This window comes from Cydia fagiglandana, chromosome Z (genome assembly GCF_963556715.1).
Source record: "Cydia fagiglandana chromosome Z, ilCydFagi1.1, whole genome shotgun sequence".
Taxonomy (NCBI): Eukaryota; Metazoa; Arthropoda; class Insecta; order Lepidoptera; family Tortricidae; genus Cydia; species Cydia fagiglandana.
Genome location: NC_085959.1, coordinates 37929458 through 37949538, shown reverse-complemented (window position 1 = coordinate 37949538; position 20081 = coordinate 37929458). Strand labels below are relative to the sequence as shown.

Sequence of the window (20081 nt, the reverse complement as noted above, 5' to 3'; positions counted from 1 at the left end):
CTTCTACTTAAATCACCTCGTAATTTATGTTGGGACTGCGTGTAAGTCTCTGAGTAAATTATACAGGTTCTGATTGTGTAAGAAAAACCTTTTTGCACCCGATATGAGCCGAGAGCGCGAGACGCGTTCAATCGAAAAAACGAACTTTAACATATGTATGACATTTGAAAAGAAGTGATATTTAAACCGTTTCGTATTCGTGTCAGTGTATAGCTCTCTAAACTTCAGTATAGTTACATAGCTGTCTTAACCTAATATATATGACCAAAATACGTAGATCCGGCTACTTTTATCTTTGACTAATGATCTAATTTAGAGGTACGCGGCTGAACGATATTTTATGAATTAGTTTTGGCCGCAGAACTAGATGTCGCTGTACGACGCCTTTCTTTTTGCAGTAACTCTAAAATGAAAAGCTTCATGCAGCGCCATCTAGACCGGACGCTGGAATAATATAACGATATATTGTTTACTTCGTTCGTCTATTTGTAGTTTATTTGTCTATGCCTTTATTATAGAATCTCGGTACCTTATATGTTAGAATTGTTAGAATCACGATTAATAATAGTGTATTCGCAATATGAATCCGTAGTACCTAATGTTAGTAAGATATATCATAATTATAATTATCAATAAATATATTCGTTTTTATTTTATTGTTTTCGTTTTATTTATTTTGTTATGTTGAGTTGTTTTTGTTATTTAGCACAGCACATTGTACTTATTAACTTGAAGAGTCGAGTGGTAGCAGTTGTTGGGTAAGTCCATTACATATCGCTAACTTTCACAATATCTTTTAACTAATATGATTAACATTGGTCGCTGAAAGATGGCGTTGCCGTCACCGAGGCAGAAAACGTTACAAATAATACGTTATTAATCAATTAAATATATAGGTATATTTTCTGTGACTGTATATATAGGTATCGTGGCGCCGTACGAGCTATTAGAAATGTCTACGGCTTAAATACCACGACTTCATAGAAAATGTATAAAAAAATGGCAATTCGCATATATATATGTATATTTTCTACGTACTTATGAGAATTTCTAGTGTATTTTATCTGTGAACAGAAATGGATTAAAAGTTCCCTTGCAGTATATATATACAGGGCGCATCCTGTAACAGTAGCAATAAATTAAACTAAAGGCTGTACTCCTCAAACTGACCAACATTTGTTCAGCAACTTTAAAAAATTATGAATCCTTTAGACTTCCTCTTTTTTTATACAAAATAAATATTGCCTTCAATGTACGCTGACATCAGTGTGTAATTTGACGTTGCTTGTCACGCTGTAAACATGACAAAATTTGCAATACATTGCGTCTTAGAATAAACTTTAAAGTGTAATAAAAATCAAACCATGAGTTATTTTCAAAAGTTGCTGAACAAATATTGGTCAGTTTGAGGAGTACAGCCTACAGTTTAATTTATTGCTCCTGTTACAGAAAACACACTGTAGAGACCGTTGCTCCAAGGAAATCCCGTCTCTTTGAAGGCGTCGACATGGGTATAAGCTGGTTATTGTATGGTTGTATAAGCTCGAATGGGTGTGAATTGCTATATTTCCAACTAAGTTACAGGCTTTGATACGTTTGTAAGCTCGTGGTAGTAGTAACGCCGGCAGCGAAATACCTTTACCCCCTTATTCATAAAACTTTACGGGTCTAATTTTGTTAAAATATGTTTCATCCCTTTCTTACAAATGAATAAGTCAAAATGACAGATAAAGACAAATGATTCATAACTAATTCAGGCCAGTAAAGCGTTTATGAATAACGCTCTTATGATATTGGTTCGAGCTAACACAGCGGGATATCTAACTGGGCATTGTTTAATTTTTTACATTACCCTTTTTTCACATTTGGGAATTTTCACGTTATTTGTATAGATTTACGAGCTCTTTCGAAACTGATAGGCGGAAAAAAGTGTCCAGAGATTCTTATTTCCATTCCGTTACCATCTTTCATAGACTTTTCATTTGACGGCAAGAAGGAACGAAAAATGTGTGGAAAATTTGGAGCACTTTTTTTCTCTTAGCTTAGACGATCCTTAAGGTCGTATAAAAACTAGTTCAACCATGACAAATTGTTAAATTAGTATTGACCAAATGACCTTAAAACGCTTTCCTTTCAGCGACTGTTAAGTAGCACGACTGTCCGAAATTTATTTTATTAAATAAGTAATAATAACTATGCTACGCCAAGACGAGCCGAGGGGAAGGGAGAGGCCCCCCGCACCTCAAGGTTGGCCGGCACCGACCGGCGCACGGGCGCGGCACGAGGCAGTCTTCGCGGCGCATAGCGAGAGATAATACGTACTTACATAAGTAATTTGCGCGCCAAAATCCCGTTGTAATTTGTTTCTTCCCGCTAGTTTTTTGTGTTTTCTATGTGTTTCCCCTTTTGTGACATTATACATAAAGTAGTTCTGGACAATAGCTTTTTAGTTTCTTTCAATCAACCCCGCCCTTCACTTACAAATGGTCCTACGAGTTCGGATAAGTGAAATTATTTAGCTATGAGTGATGAGAATAAACGGAGAACACGTAGCAAATCTAGAGCGATGATAAAGAAGCCGCCAGATTCGGGATTGGGGACTCCATCGGGTGCCGGCGTATCACAGCACGCGCCATCTTTGCTGCCAGAGCGTGCCCCCTCGGTGGGTGGCCAGAAAGGCCACGGAGATGAAATACCGCCGTCCGGGCTGAAGACGCCGGCAACAGAGGTCACTGTGCGGCCGAGGAGCGACGCCAGCGTGGCCAGCTACACGTCGAAACGCTCGAAACTAAGCCAGGCCTCCCTCAATGCACGGCGCTTACGCGCTGAGTACGAAGCAGAGCTTGAGGTGGCCAAAATAAAAGAAAATCTTATTAAAAAGAAGCTAGCCCTGGACATGGCCGACCTACAGGTACAGGACGAAGAGGAGGGCGAAGCAGCGCACAGTGTTGCGAGCGGAGAAATAACGGCGCGCGTAACGCGCTGGCTCGACAACACCCCCGCCGCCGCGCCGACCCCCGCCGTACCGCGTACGCCATCGCCGCAACATGAAGCCGCCATCCCGTCCCGAGTGCCCGCACCGCCTTTGCCGCGCACGACGTCACCCCAGCTGCTGCCGCCGCTACCGAAGAGCCAGCCTCTATCTGATATTGATCGGTTAGCGGAGGCCATCAGCAAGCTGGGTCATAAGAGATACGTGCCACGGCAAGTGCACGACTTACCGGCGTACGACGGAAACGCGTCGGACTGGCTAGGGTTTGAAAAAGCCTATCGATGTACGAATGAAATTCATGCCTTTAAACCATTCGAAAATATGGCGCGCCTTCGTGTGGCGCTTGTCGGCGAAGCGAAGGCCTCCGTACAAGATTTACTGCGAACTGCCACGGATCCAGAAGAGGTAATAAAGGCACTAGAAGACCAGTTTGGACACCCGACTCGTCTTTTGGAGTGCGCGTTGAAGAAAGTACGTGAATTGCCTAAACTTAGTGAGGATGGACACGAAATTCGCAAATTTACAACGACAGTACGAAATTGCGTCGCGATTTTAAGAAGTATAAGGGCCGTGGGATATTTAAATAACCCACAATTGGTTAACGACTTACTTAATAAATTGACGCCTTATCAACGAGCCCAGTACGGTGAATTCGCGATGAAAAGGGACATCGAGAGCGACGTCGATTTACGAGTGAGCCCAAATCTGAGTATGTTTGTCGAATTCCTGAGTCAAATTACTCGCGCGTCATCGTATTTCGCTCCTATAAGTATAAACATCGCGCCCGCCAGCCGGGCCGTCGCGGTCGCAGAGCGCGCAGGATCTCACGCCGGTCGGCGCGATAAGGCTGCGGTCCCAGTGCGCGCGGGCGGAGCGGTTCATCGACTACATGCTCAAGTGGAAACAACCGCGACAGTGTTTAAGACTAAACACAATGACAATAAAATCGTGTGTGTTAAGTGTAAAGCGGACCATAAGTTAACTGAGTGTACCGATTTTAAAAACTTGCCTATTGATGAACGTTGGGACCTTGTCAAACTAAATAGACTATGTTTCAAGTGCATTTTGAAAACACACTCGAGTAGATATTGTCGTGCAAAACGGTGTAATAAGTGCAGTTACTCTCACCACGAGTTATTACATAAAGACGTAGAAAAGGTCACGCCGCCCGCGGAGGCGCCACAGCCTAGCCTTCCGCCATCGGCGCCCGCGTCTCAAGTATCGGCTTCGGATACATTTGAAACGTTAACGAATGTTAGTGAAATGAGTGCGAGTACTTTATTAAAAGTGGTATCTGTGACTGTTACAAGTGCAGGAGTCGAACATTGCATTTACGCGCTATTGGACGATGGCGCAACATGCTCGGTTTTGGACGATCGATTCGCGAGTGGTGCAGACGGACCTATAGTACCGCTGAATTTACGGATGGCGCGTGACTATTTTGCTAAAGACGATAACTCTCGCAAGATCAAAGTGATAGTGCGCGGCTCGAATGGTGTCAATCATGACATTTCCGTGCGTACGATGCGGGACCTTAGCTTGCCGACACAAACCGTACCGGCGCGCATTTTTCGAGAAAACGCACACCTGCGGGACCTGGATTGCGAAGAGATGAGGGAGGCGAAACCCATGCTGGTGTTGGGGCAGGACAATTGGCGTCTCATCGTCGGAAGGGAGCTCCGCGAAGGTAAATCCGGTCGCCCGGTCGCTTCACTTACCTACTTAGGCTGGGCAGTTCATGGCCCGTTAGGTGGGGGGGTTGGTGATAGCGAGGTTGAATCCGTCAACTGCATGACCGCGTTTGATGATAATAATGACTTGCATGACTTAGTGAAGGCCCAATTCGAATTGGAAGCTATAGGTATTTGTAATATGTTACGTACCAACTCGGACTCTGAACGCGCTTAAAAGGCCTGCTACACGGTCGCCGACAAGCCCCCAAACCGCGTGGCCTTGGTCTGTCCCGGACCGTGTAGACAGTTGTTACCAACAAAATTTCGTTTGACCTCCGGACGCCCTTGGCATGCGAGCGCGCGCCAGCGACCGCGGTCTGAGCGGTCGGTCCGGAACCGTGTAGCCGCCCGTCGCCGACCGCACTAGGCCATTTCGCTTGGAGGACGCGCCGTGTGCGCTCGTGTGGTTATAGCCACGCCATGGGTACTCAGTAGCATTTCTAAAAATTCATCAAATACTTTTCTCTTCATTCTCAGAAAGTTATGTATGGCCCCGTAGCGTAGTCCAGCAAATTCATCAAGTTGAAATGACTCAACAAATGTCGTTTTTTGAGCCAGCGTTTCATTCATATACCCTTTTCTTTTTTTACAAGCTTTTTATTAACTTGCAATATACCTAATGTAAGTATGTGAATATGTTTGTACGGGTCAAATCTTGCAAGTTAAATTAGACCTAGGTACTTTCTAGTTTCCGATGGAGCTGAACATTTGCATACATATATAAATCGGGTGACAATGCATTATTATGGTACCATATAGCTGATCTGATGATGGAGACAGGAGGTGGCCATAGGAACCCTGTGATAGAACAACGCGACCTAATTGTGTTTGGGGTTTTTAGAATTGTCTCGACGAGTATTTAATTAGTTGCCTGTGGAAAGAAAAGTACATTCAGCGATAAAAGCTTGTACCAAAAATGACATTTTTGCCAAAAACTTATTTTTTTGTCATTGCACTAGTATGAGTAGATTATGAAATTTGGCGCCCCGCCAATAAGTTTTGCCGCCCCAGAAGTCAAGGAAGAAAAACAAAATGCAATCCGCAAGGTTAGGGGCCATTTTGTGCGCTTGCAATACGTGTTGTCCGTCCGCGAGTTCTGAACACACTGTGGTCTGCCACCGTCTAGCCAGCCAACTCAGACGGACCCACATACCAAGGACAGACCAGGGTCAGACGGTTAGTAGGCTTGTCGGCGACCGTGTAGCAAGCCTTTTAGAAATATTAAACCAAACGTGTCGTCGCGTGTCAGATAATGCCCAGCAGTGGGAAGTAGGTTTGTTGTGGGCTCGTGACCATGTAGAAATGCCCGATAACTATAACTACGCGTTAAGACGACTTGCTGGGATTGAGCGAAGAATGGATCGTGACCCCAAATTTGCTTCCGAATACGCTAAGCAAATAAACAGATTATTAGATGCGGGTTACGCGCGAAAAGTTGACAGTATTAAGGCCAGTCCCGTTTGGTATTTGCCACATTTTGGAGTCACGAACCCGAATAAACCCGGCAAGTTTCGTCTCGTATTTGATTGTGCCGCCACTTACGAGGGCGTGTCCTTGAATAATAACCTTCTAAGTGGACCTGATTTGATGAATTCTTTATTAGGAGTTTTGATTAAATTCAGATCGGGTGAAATAGCTTTCACCGCCGACATTGCTGACATGTTTATGCGTGTAAAAATTCGTGAGGCCGATCAGGGAGCGCAGCTGTTTTTATGGCGCGACCAAGACCGATCTAGTGAACCTGGAATTTATGTGATGAACTCTATGATCTTCGGCGCGACCTGCAGTCCTACGTCGGCGATCTACGTGTTGAATAAAAACGCCGAGGAGTTCGCACGTACGCATACTGCGGCGGTGGAAGCTATTAAAAATAAACACTATGTTGACGATTACTTAGATAGTGTTGACTCGATAGACACGGCACAACAGCTGATCGCTGACGTCACCCACATTCACCGAGCTGGTGGATTTGATATTAGGGGGTGGGTGACAAATTCACCTGAATTGAGTGAAAAGCTGCCAGTTGTGGTGCCGGGTCGTGTTAAACTCGACAAGTCTGAAAACGAACGCACGTTAGGTATGATCTGGTGTCCGGCAAGCGACTGTATGAAATTTGATCTGTCGTTTAAACGTTTGCCGGCGGAATTGGTTGAAGGTCAGATCAAACCTACCAAGCGTCAATTTCTCAAATTTATTATGAGCATTTTTGACCCACTCGGACTGGTCTACCCTTGCGTGATACAATCACGAGTTCTGATGCAGCGCGTCTGGCAGTCAGGCGTTTTGTGGGACGAATGCATCAAGGACACGGAGGCCGCTATCTGGTTCGAATGGCTTAGTAAGTTGAAAGCGCTATCTGCCGTTGCCGTGCCGCGATGGTACGGTTTGCAACGGACAGCGGCGGTAGACCTTCATGTCTTCGGTGATGCAAGCGAAAAAGCGTACGCCGCTGTGGGATTCTTGGTTGGTACCGACAATGGCGGCAATAGGGTATGTACTATGGTGGGGGGAAAAGCACGCGTGACCCCCGTGAAGGTAGTATCCATTCCTCGTTTGGAATTACAGGCCGCTGTGTTAGCGTGTAGACTAGCAGTGACAATAAAATCTGAAGTAAATTTTGCTATCACCAACCTGTACCTCTGGACTGACTCAAAAACAGTTCTTATGTGGATTAATTCTGACGCACGCGACTATCAAAGATACGTTTCGCATAGGTTAGCAGAGATTGACAATTTAAGTAAGCGAAGCGACTGGCACTGGGTTCCTTCAGAGTCCAATCCTGCTGATGAGGCAACCAGGATGGACTGGCCTAACAACAAGGGCATGTGGCTTTCGGGTCCCCCCTTTCTCTGTAATCCACAGGTACCATGGCCCAGCTGGAGCCGTGACGAGACCCCCGCTGATCCTGAGCGTTTGGAGAGGGCACACGTGGCAGCTGAGACCAGCCTACATCAGCTCATCGATGTGGCACGCTACTCCACATGGACGCGAGCTGTGCGCGTCACTGCACGCGTGCTTGCATTTATACGCGCGTGTCGAGGTAAGCAGAGAACAACGGACGAACTAACTATGGACATCCTGCAAGAGGCCGAGCGGGTTCTATTGAAACAAGCGCAGGCTCGCTCCTTCCCTGATGAGCTGCGCGCGCTGCAAGCGGGACGCTCGCTTCCTAGGTCCAGCCGCCTGCTAAAGCTGGATCCTGTAATCGGCGAGGATGAGCTTCTTCGCGTCAGGGGCCGCCTTGGGGCGTCAACTGAGTTGTCGTTCGACGAGAGACACCCGATTATCCTCGAAGGTAGCTGTCGTAGCGCGCGGCTCCTGGTACATCACTATCACTGTCGTGCGCTACACGCGAACCACGAAACCGTCGTCAACAACTTAAGAGAGAGGTTCTGGGTGACTTGTCTTCGCCCGACTGTAAAGGCAGTCGTTGCGCGCTGTCAATATTGCCGCGTACAGCGCGCGCGGCCTAAACCACAGAAGATGGGAGACTTACCGCCCGTAAGACTTACCACAACACGACGAGCATTCGTCAACTGCGGGATCGATTATTTCGGTCCTATGGAGATCACAATTGGACGGCGCCGGGAGAAACGGTGGGGCGTCTTGTTTACCTGCTTGGCTACACGCGCCATTCACCTCGAGTTGGCTGCGTCGCTGAGTAGTGATTCTGCCATACTTGCCTTGCGCCGCTTGATAGCGCGCCGCGGGCAACCAGCGATGATTTTGAGTGACTGCGGCACAAACTTCGTAGGAGCGAACAGGGAACTGCGCACCGCTCTACGAAGCCTGAACGCCGAGCGACTTCAAGGTGAGGCCTTGTCTAAGGGCATTGAATGGCGGTTCAACCCTCCAGCAGCTCCGCACATGGGCGGTACGTGGGAACGCCTCATTCGCTCCGTGAAGAATGCTCTTCATGCTATACTGAAAGAACGCGCACCATCTGAAGAAGTTCTTCACACCGCCATGCTGGAAGCGGAACTGGTCGTGAACAGCCGACCGCTTGCGTATGTAGCAACTGATCACGATGAACCGGTCGTACTCACGCCAAACCATCTCCTGCTTGGGACAGCGACGGGCGAGACCCGCATGACGACCTTTGAGCCCTCTGACCTCAATGCTCGCCGCCAATGGAAGAAGGCGAATGCGCTGGCCGAGATGTTCTGGCGGCGATGGATCAGAGAATATCTGCCCACACTTCAGAGACGACAGAAGTGGACAACGGCAACGGACTCCGTCAAAGTGGGTGACGTAGTGGTGTTGTGTGACGGCAAACAGCCGCGTAATATGTGGCCCCGTGGCATAATAACCAAAGTATTTCCGGGAAGTGATGATCATGTGCGTGTAGTAGATATAAGAACGGCCTCTGGGACGCTGCGTCGTCCTGTTGTTCGAATAGCCGTGCTACCTACAGACGGTACATTTGTCGATTGAAGTCTCCAACTGGGGGGTGGTAATGTTAAGTAGCACGACTGTCCGATTTTTTTTTTTTTTTTTTTTTTTTTTTTTTTTTTTTTTTTTTTTTTTTTTTTTTTTTTTTTTTCAATCAACCCCGCCCTTCACTTACAGCGACCATTAATAATCGTTTCTTTTTCTTACTATATCTAACTTTCTTATAACTCTTACTGAACTTCCTTTCATTTCGCTTTATACCAGATCTTACAAAATTTTAGTCAATTTTGGCTTTTATTAGATTGTTAACATTAGAAGTTACTAATAGATATTAGTTACTAATAGGTATATATTGTTCATGCAAGTGTATTTCGTTTTATGGTCTTGATTAAGAGATCTCAAAATCTGACGCATAAAATATGTATTCGAAAAGTAGGTAGTCGGGAAGAAAGTAAATCATGTATTGGCATTAATCTACATAGAAACGAGAACACCTAAATAAAAACATATTTCAAATTTAGAATCATCAAATTATCGCACTCAGGAATTTGGGTCCAATTTCGAGTCCAGCTTAGGCGTCTATTCTATACTCAATTCCAGATTCGATTAGACGAAATGGAAAATGGTTCTTAATATAATTTTTATTGCAATTTTTGGGATGCCATTGATTAACATTTAATTTGAATCCAGTAATTGTAATGCCATACGATATATTTTCACCCAATTTATTTTGTTCTATTCTCTATTTTGCCTACTTTCACATCAGTATTTGAAAATAATACAATATTCTAATAGTAGTTTACATAAATGAATAAAGTTTCCGTGTAAAATAAAACACCTGAAGAGGCCGAGGTCAACCACAGTCGATGGCAGGTGTCATTTCACTAAACTCCCTAACTGTCATCATAAAATTTTGCACCCTGTTAGCCAATGTTTGGTCAATTATCTTTATTTAAAAACTAGTACCATAACAGTGGACCTTAGTGGACAAATAATTCCAAAAAAATATCGTTCCTAGGTTCCTACTCACAATTTCAATACAAGTATTCAAAATTAAACAAAGCCAAACTGATCGGGCCAAAGATCCTGGTATCTCCACACCTGTCCCCCCTTTTCTTTAACACCTTGCCTGCCTTGCAGACTGGCAGGACTCGCAAAGGTCGCTCGTGACCATCGGGCGGCCATCGCCTGGGTCGACCACGCTGGAGGACGTGCTGGACAGCCTGCTGGGCTTGCCGTCGCAGCCGGCGAGGATACCCACCCCGCAGCCGAGTCCCAGGAAGGCTCATAGCCCGTATTACTTGATGGGTGGAAAGGTAAGCATCAAAGAATATAATACCCAGTATGTATCAAATAAGATGGTTCCGTGAACTTTCATCGATGGTAACTTTTATCAAAATCCTGACAAATAAAAAATCGAAAACAAGATAGAAATCGGACAGTAACAGTATCATCGTAACTAGAACGTCGACATATTTTCTTAAGTTGACAATTGCCACATGATACTGACAATATTAAATAGCTGTGCAATACGTAACCATTTGAACCACAATTGTACGCCGATTTGCATTTCAGGTGATTAGTGTTAGATCCATTAGTTGAAACGGGGCCAATTATAAGTTAGTTTGTTAGTTCAGATTTGTGCCAGTTCAGTTTAATATTGAGAAGCCATTGCTACGCTAAGCGATTGCTTTTTTTTTCCTTTAAAATAAAAGATGTACTCGTATTGTGTATTTTATGTTTTCATGTACTTAAGGCCTAATTTCCTCGACATCATATATAAATGTATGTAAGTGGTTACAATTTTCAATTAAAATATGCCTGTTCCTTCTTCTGACACAGGTATATCTTTAATTTAAAATTGCATCACATTTAACGTAAGACACTTCGACGCTTATCATGAATAGTGACACAAAACAAAATGAAATGCCATTCGACTTTAAATCTTACCAGTAAAAGATAGAATATTAAATGCAATAGCATTTCATTTTTAGTTGTACCACTGTTCATGATAAGCAACGACTTTATCATTCCTTCTATATTTTTACATAAAGCCGTTAAAATTTTACTTCTCACATTTTCATAGCATTAGTAGTAGGTAAAATTAAAATCCATTCATTAGATTCCATCCAATATAATTTTTAAGAAAAAAAAAACCGACTTCTATGGGGGCCGGTGAAAGATTATTGTAGATGGTATACCTACTATGTAGAAAAGGAGGTAAAACCACCCACTTTTCTACTAGCATTTCGCTTCTGTAAGGGTCGTAGTTCTAGCCTAACCTAACCCACTTCTCTGATAGCAGTTCGGTTCTGTGAGGATCGCAGTTCAAACCTAACCTAACCCACTTAACGGCGCATGCGTTGCGGTGTACGGGGGTTTAAGCGGGAGGGGCTAGTAAGATTGGCATCATCATACTTATATACTTACACATTTTATGGTAGGTAATCATAGTGGTTTATTTAGTTAAGGTATCATAGTGGTTTTCCGGGTCAAGGTCCGGGTCCGAGTCCGGGTCCGAGTCCGGGTCTGAGTCCGGGTCCGAGTCCGGGTCCGAGCCCGGGTCCGAGTCCAGGTCCGGGTCCGGGTCCGAACCGGATCCGGGTATGAGTCCGGTTCTGGGTCCGAGTCCGGGACCCAGTCCAAGTCAAAATCGAAATTCGTAATCACCAAATGTGTACTATGCGTTGTTGAAGAGTTCTATTCTGGTCATCATCAGCAGTTCCATTTCATCAAATGTGACAGTTTTTAAAGTAAATGCTTGATTTTATGATGAAAATACAAAAAAATCTATGCGTATGCCTTTAATATTTGAGGAGTTCCCTCGATTCCTTATGGTTCCCATCATGAGAACTCGAGCTTGACAAAAATGTGGCTTAAAAACTTAACTTGCTTAACAAACATAACGAAGAGGAAAAATCGCCAAACGTGAACTATGCGTCGTTGAAGAGTTCTGTTCTGATCATCATCAGCAGTTCCACTTCATCAAATGCGACAGTTTTTAATGAAAATGCTTAATTTCCTGATGTAAACACAAAAATCTCTATACGCATGCCTTCAATATTTGAGGAGTTCCCTCGATTTCTTATGGATCCCATCATCAGAACTCGAGCTTGACAAAAATGTGCATTAAAAACTTAACTTGCTTAACAAACATAACGAAGAGGAAAAATCTCGAAACGTGAACTATGCGTCGTTGAAGAGTTCTGTTCTGATCATCATCAGCAGTTCCACTTCATCAAATGCGACAGTTTTTAATGAAAATGCTTAATTTTCTGATGTAAATACAAAAATCTCTATACGCATGCCTTTAAGATTTGAGGAGTTCTCTCGATTCCTCATGGATCCCATCATCAGAACTCGAGCTTGACAAAAATGTAGCTTAAAAACTGAACTTGCTTAACAAACATAACGAAGAGGACAAATCGCCAACCGTGAACTATGCGTCGTTGAGGAGTTCCGTTCTGGTCATCATCAGCAGTTCCACTTCATCAAATGTCACTTTTTTGGATGTATATGCTTAATTTGATGATAAAAACCCAAAAATCACTATATGTATGCCTTTAAGATTTGAGGAGTTCCCTCGATTCCTCATGGAACCCATCATCAGAACTGGGTTTTGATAGAAACGGGACCAATCTGTATGCATATACATTCAATCAAAAAAAGAATTTTCAAAATCGGTCCAGTAATGACGGAGATATGGAGTAACAAACATAAAAAAAAATAAAAAAAATAAAAAAAAAAACATACAACCGAATTGATAACCTCCTCCTTTGGGATTTGGAAGTCGGTTAAAAACGCAATGCGAAGTTTCAAGAAAAAATATGTCTCGTTATTAGATCTCTGCGAATTCAATATGAATTTTTAATAAAAGTTGCCTTTGATGTTACGAAATTACGATTCTGTGCAGGTCGTTTGATTTGTTACGTTAATTAGTTTGCGTGCATATATGAATTAGGTATACTTTAATATGGGATATATGAAATAAGTTGGGATGGCATTCTGTGCCTTTGCCTTTGATAGATGCGTGTGGTTTTAATTGAAATAGACTTGTTTGTCGAACGCGCGCTGTTTGCGAATTGTGCTGTGCGATGGTGATAATTACTGTGTCTGGGCACTACGTAACTGGGGCATTTTGTTTTAAGCAGTGCCCTACTTTTTTCAAATATGGGAATTTTTAAGTTCAATCTATTCAGAAATACGAGCTATTTCGATACTTAATGAGAATAAAACTGTTTCCAAAATTTCCATACATGTTTCGTTTCTTCCATTCCGTTACCATCATACAAAGTATAAAGTGACGGAATGATAGAAATAGAAAAATTGGGATACTTTTTCTCCTTTTAAGATCGAAAGAGCTCGTATGATTCTGAGTAGACATAGAATAAAATTTCCCAAATATGGACACTAAATATGTCATTGTAGTGTAGTTAAGGGGTATATGGTTAATATTGAGTACTTCATAATATTGGGTAAATCCGGAAATCACCCATAATCCGATCAGATTAAAGTCCATTTTCAGAACTATTCGAATACATATAACATTTTTGACTTCGAAAAATAATGCATGCATCGACACTTATCTGACACATAATCACTGAAAATGATCCCTTCTCCATAAATATCGCTAAACGGAAATAAATATACTTCGCCCATATCTCTTTGATAATACTCAAAGTTATACATAATTTCCCGCTATTAAAAAAGTTTTAATTGGTGAATACCTAAAAGTTTTAACTGGCTAAAATAAAATTCTATTGTTTTTGAGCTCCAGTCAGACTTCTATAAGTAACTTTATTCTAATTCGTTGCTAGCCGCCCACGAATTGCACGAATCAAAACATGCCAATGCAATTGAATTAGTCGAAATAGAGATTCCAAAATACATTGGGGATGGGAGAGACGTTCCTACTTTAGAATATTCATCAGTTTCATCACTTTTCGCCCTGGAACCCTGGATTAACATTTACCGAAAGGCGAAGTAGACTAGGTCCTCGACCTAGGCGGCAAAGCCAAAAGTGATCTAGGTATCACAATATATATACAGATGGTTAAAACAGTAGAGCGTTTGCACATTGTCCGATCCGATATCGGATGTTGGAATCGACCACATAGAAGCAAACGTAAAAGCCTTTTTACATTTAATTAATGTTTGTTGTTCATTTAATTAATGTTGGAAAGCGTTAATCCTTTCAGCGCTAATCACGACACGTTGTCGTTTTCGGCTCTACGAAGCAAATTTTAGCAGCTGTTTGTCTCCAAAGGTCATCCGAAGTCAACAAAGCATGATAGTAATAGCCAGTGAGTTATCACTATAACCCAGGGCTCGGAACCGGTATTTTTTTAAAACCCCGAAATTGCCCAATATTTTGAATTATTTTATGCTCTTTAGATAGGACTGAATCATGTATTTAGGTAACAACTACGTATTATTAGATTGTCCCATTAAAAATGAAATAATGAACCAAAGAACGAAAACGAACGTAATAATACCGGTATTTTAGTATGGTGCAAATACCGGTTTCCGACCCCTGCTATAACCCCATAAACACTAACGTGTGTTTATGGGTTTCCATACTGTTTCACACTGTACACTGTGGGCACTTGGGCAGCCCTCTTCAGAAAGCACTTAATTAAAGTTTTTTCAAGCAGCAACTAAAACAAAAGTGAAGTAAAACAGCTGCCTTTGATGTCAGTCTACCGGTTGCCAGATCAAAAGGCGCTATAATCGGGAAATAATATAAAATTGTATTAAAAACAACGATATTTTTCATTATTGGCAATACGCTCGACGCGGGTCGCTCGCTCGCTTGACGACTCGGAACTTGAAATTATTGTTTTATAACGTGAAGCTGTTTTTCGGGTCAATTTTCACTTTGTCGGGAATCGGAAACACATGTTAAAAATCGGGGAAATCCCGCTAAATCCCGACCATCTGGCAACCCTAGTCCACCCGCCTGCCGAGGACGCCACTCTACTAAAGTGCCGCCAAGTTTCCAATATTACGAAATCATTTCGGAAACTTCTCATAAGTTTGTGTGTGAAATTAAACTTTCGGTTTCTAAAACTTACATTTTGTATGTTTTTTGTGTAATTTTCATGAAACTTCCGAGAAATTTGCGTCAGTCAATTTCACAGGATTTACAGTTTACGTCTCATCATAGTGGCGCCACGTCCATTATGTTTACATATGTACAGGGTTTTTGTTGCTTATTTATATGCTATGCTTTAATCACGTCAGCCACACATACATTAAGTGAATTAGAATCTGCAAAAGCGGCCTTCGGCGAATGTTTCTCAACTATTTATTATTATCCGAAGACTTAATCGCTGTTCAAACATTTCAGAGCCCCCGCTACGAGCAGCTAGCGAGCAGCGGACACAGCAGCGCCTCCCCCGCCTCTCGCTTCGTCAGCACGCCCAGCGAGGCCCCCAGCTCCTTTACCGACCCCAGCCCCGACCCCGACCGACCAGGTAGGAACGATATGTAAGTCCCGCCGTTCCAATTCTTACTTATTTCATCCACACACATTTATTGTTTATGTATTATTTATTTGGACCGCCGCATGTGACTGTACCCTGGCTTCGATGCCCCGTAGTTAGTGTTTGTGTTTCTATTGGCGTACTGACGTGGTGTAAAGAGAGTACTCTCGAAAGTTTATAGCTGTATCAAAATCATCTGTTATTTGAAGCGGTGATTCGGATTTATGCCGTCCTTCTCGTGCTATTTATTTTGTTTTTAAGACCTCATTGGGTAGATTATTATGATTCAAAAACAAATATGACCTCACTTTACGCCAGAGGGGAATGCTTAACCGCTTTTAGAGCTCAATAACTTTCAAAGTGAGCGTAAAGATGAAACGCAGAAAAATCGGTTTCGCATTCACCGCACGAAACGTTTAGTATGCCAATGCCCGGTACATGTTACTATTTAAATGGTTCTGAGTCCAAAGATCACGACCATCTCATGTGATTTGATTTTTAATAAAACGTAGATGTCGACTTATGTGTGCCATGTGATTTCAGGCAAGAATTCAGTTGATACCCCCGCAGCGATGCATGTGCGTTCGCGTTCGGCGATGGGCGAGCTTCGCCGCAGGAGTGAGCCCTTCGCGTGCCCTAGCGCGTCGCTCGACCGCCGCACCAGCCTCGACGCTCTCCGGCCCGCAGCTATGGAACTGCAGTCCACGCACCACGAGTCCCGCGCCTCGCTCGCCTCTATACTCACAGAGAACAGCGCCGAAGAACCCGTCGTCAAGTGCAAATACCCCAAATGCGGCTCAAAGGCACCTTTAGCAGACGCGAAACGACACTACAAGACTTGTCACAACTGCTCTACCATGTACTGCTCTAAGGAGTGCCGGAGAGCGCATTGGGAGAAGCATAGAAAACTGTGTTTACACTCGCGAGCGAGCGCGCTTTGCAGGCAGATCATATCAGCGGCGAAGGAGGACGAGGACTCCCGCAACCAAATAAGCAATGCCGGTCATAAAGGATACCTAGCCCAGGGACGCGGCGTCGTCAAGGTATTCTTCACGAGCACCGACGCCGCCGAGAAATTCGTCACCCACGGCTACCAGTACTTGACCGAACCGGAATTCGTGAAATGGTCGTCGCTGCAGCCGAACGAGATGGGCGTCGAACTATACACAGAAGTGGGGAGGTTATGCAAAGCGTACAACCCTGAAACCAGGGTGATATTATACGTCGCCGTTTGCATTATTAGCGAGGTACCGACTAAAGGCGCCGTTAAATGGGAACGGCAGATGGTGTCGCGCTGCGCGAAGCTTCGACTTAGCAAGTCCGTCACCGCCTCTATCCAAGAACAGAATCGCCGGCGCTACAGGAGGGACAGCAAGACCGCGCCGGAGGACAGAGAGACTCTCATCCTGACATCGAAATTAGAAGTCGCCGGGGAGAAGAACGCGGCTACCGCTCACAAATTCCGAGAGATTTGTTTCAATAATATTCTTCTAGAACTAGAAAAACGTGGAGTGACTTTGAAGAAGCACTTCCCCGAAGTGTATTCGAGGTTAGCGGCGTATGTTGACGGCACGAGCGATAGGTTCATACCGATGACTTTCTACCCCAGAGACGCTACTAGTGGGAAAACGTTTATGTGCATAGTCATGCCGGACACTGATGTGGAAGCCACTACGCCGGTCGACGGGAAAGTGACAACTATCGACGTCGGGATCGACCGCTCAAAGCACCAGCTTTCAACACCTATGTGAACCGATGTCGACAACTTGTAAACATGGATACATTTAGCCAATTTTACTATACAAAGGTTTCTAATTAGGTCCATATTAGTTAAGGATTATCTGCCAAAATAATTGAATAAACATTCAACATATCCCAATTCCTGATTTAAACGATTGTGCGACCTTAATATTCCTTAATATTCATACACTGTGATGGACTTTATCAGTGACGAAAACGATGACGAAAATGCATAATACCACGAGCCGACGGCCCGAGAGGGCCTCACAATCCGGGGCCGTGTTCACGGGAGGTAGGTACCTACTCATTATTTTAGAAATTTCACGAATTTGCTACAAGCCTCTGCCAGTGCAGCTAAGACACATGCCGTGTCAAAAGCATAAAACAATGCAAGATGCTTGGTACAATTTCAGAGTATAAATGTGTATGATTTAGCTTAAGTTAGGTAATAAGATGTAATGTGAATCTATCGGCTCGATCGGCGGAATCTGACAACTGCATATGACGCTCCACTCCAACATAATATCGCTTGATGCGTGCAATAGGGCCACTCTTGTAGCCCGCTCCACACTTGTGAGCAGATGTCACAGCACTCACAGCAGAGCAGAGCATACACACACACAGCAGAGTTCGCAGAAAAAAAACGACTCCACACTCGCGTGCTTGTGCGATTCGCACACGAGTGTGGAGTGGGCTTGTGACTCACGCATTCTACGTGTCAACCATTTCTTATTATTATTTTTTTAATTTAAGAAGAGTACACGTTATTACACTTGGATTGAGGGCGAATTATTAGGCCTTAAACTCGAATTAATTACTTAAACTCGAAAGAACTTGACGAAGTGTACTTTTCAAATCGTATTAGGATTAAACATAACAGGCGATTCCGCAGAAGCCGCCTGTATCGTAATCGATACTTGGGGTCGCTCGTGCCTTTTAATATCGTTGTATATTTATGTAAAATAATATGTTAGTAACGATCAGTTTACCCATTTGTCAATAGCCATCCGACGCTGATAAGTTCCCAATAGACAATTTGTTTTACATCGCATGGCGACCCTGTGGGGTTAGCTGCTCAAAAAATACTCCTTTTGCGGTATTTTTCATGAAGGTTAGTAATTTTTTTAAGGCAGCTTGAGTGTCAGGTGACAATTGTCAGGTTGGTAAAATAGAGGCCAAAGCGAAATTAGAGTCCATCTACACTGTCTGCACGTCATACGTTATCACTGCCAAGCCGGTGCAAACTTATAGTGCTAACAGGCGTGCGTACCGGACCGCTACCTTGATCCGGACAGCTTATCTTTTTCTCACTTTCACTCATAGCTGCGTCGTGCGTGCGGCTAACCAACTTGCACACGATCGAACAGGCCTCGGACCTGTGCCAATGTCTGGTACGCCCGTCTGTTAGTGCTTTTAGAGTAAACGACCTTTTGGCGTGAAGCCCCCTCCAGACTATGCGCGTGAATCGCGGGCGAAGCCGCGAACGCGAGTGTGGAGTCGATTTCGCTGTCTGCGAAAATCGACGCCACACTCACGTTCGCGGCTTCGCGCCGCGATTCGCGCACGAGTGTGGAGGAGGCTTTAGAAGTATTGGATATTGGGATACCTACCGGCATCTGGTGTAGAAGTTGTAGAACGTTTGAGTCATTTCGTATGATTAACAAGGTTATTAAAGCCACATTTTAAGTATTTGATGTGGTCGCACAAGCGGTCAAAAAATATGGCAATTGCAATATTTTCTTACATTCATCGGTTATATACACGAAGACCATCTCTATCTAAAGGTAATGATAATATTTTCGAAACTGAACAGTGCATCTGAGTCTCAAACATAAAGTTAGGTAGGTATTGTTGTTCAAAATAATAGCGTTTATTATGGGGCAAACTTCAGAATAAGGTCACTTCTGTAAACAAAACATCCAAAGTAAACGACCCGGGTACGATAACGTTTTTCTTATTTAAGTCTCTAGTACTGAAAAAAAATCTCCCGCCTGTAAAATTGCAGTTCAAATAGTAGCCTTTGATTCTCTTTATTTTCCACGATGTATGCCGATTCGTTTACCTATATTACATCATAAAAGTTTTTGGCAAAAATTTCATTTTTGGTACAAGCTTTTATCGCCGACTGTACTTTTCTTACGACAGACAACTAATGCTCATCGAGACAATTCTAAAAACCCCTAACACAACTAGATAGGTTGCGTTGTTTCATCACAGAGTTCCTATGGCCACCTCCTGTCTCCATCATCAGATCAGCTCGATGGTACCACAATATTGCATTGTCATCCGATTTATACATGCATGAAAAATTTCAGCTCAATCGGAAACCGGGAAGTGGACCAAATTTAACTTTTGATTAAAGCAAGATTTGATTACAGACAGACAACGGTCAGGTGAAACTTAGTATAAAAGCTTGTAAAAAAAGGAAATACGCGAACGAGATAGCTATGAAGACAATGAAATGCAGACATACAGACGTTATGTCAATGCTAGTAGCTATTTTGAGACGTGGAAAAAGCAGACTTGGCAATTAACATGTTTTTTTTTTAATGTAAATTACCGCTTTATCGATGTCACTTATTCTATAATTAAGGGGTCGAACTACGAGGATAAATATTTTTTAACGTTACATTTGTTATTCAAATGCTTGTGTAGAGATGACAAAAAGTAACGTGATTTTCAAGATTGAATGAACTAAATTAAAGAGTCATGTCATGCGCTCACTTACAGATGTTAGTA

At 43.3% G+C, this 20081-nt stretch overlaps 1 protein-coding gene across 1 annotated transcript in view; it reads left to right on the top strand.

Annotated features, from left to right (window-relative positions):
- Positions 1-18709, top strand: part of LOC134678646 (serine/arginine repetitive matrix protein 2) — a 176201-nt gene extending 157492 nt beyond the window's left edge. The window contains exons 9-11 of the mRNA XM_063537292.1: positions 10258-10433; positions 15467-15593; positions 16146-18709. Of these exons, the coding sequence (XP_063393362.1) occupies positions 10258-10433; positions 15467-15593; positions 16146-17353 (1511 nt within the window). The 3' untranslated portion in view covers positions 17354-18709. The remainder of the gene's footprint in view (positions 1-10257; positions 10434-15466; positions 15594-16145) is intronic.
- The last annotated feature ends 1372 nt before the right edge of the window (positions 18710-20081 follow it).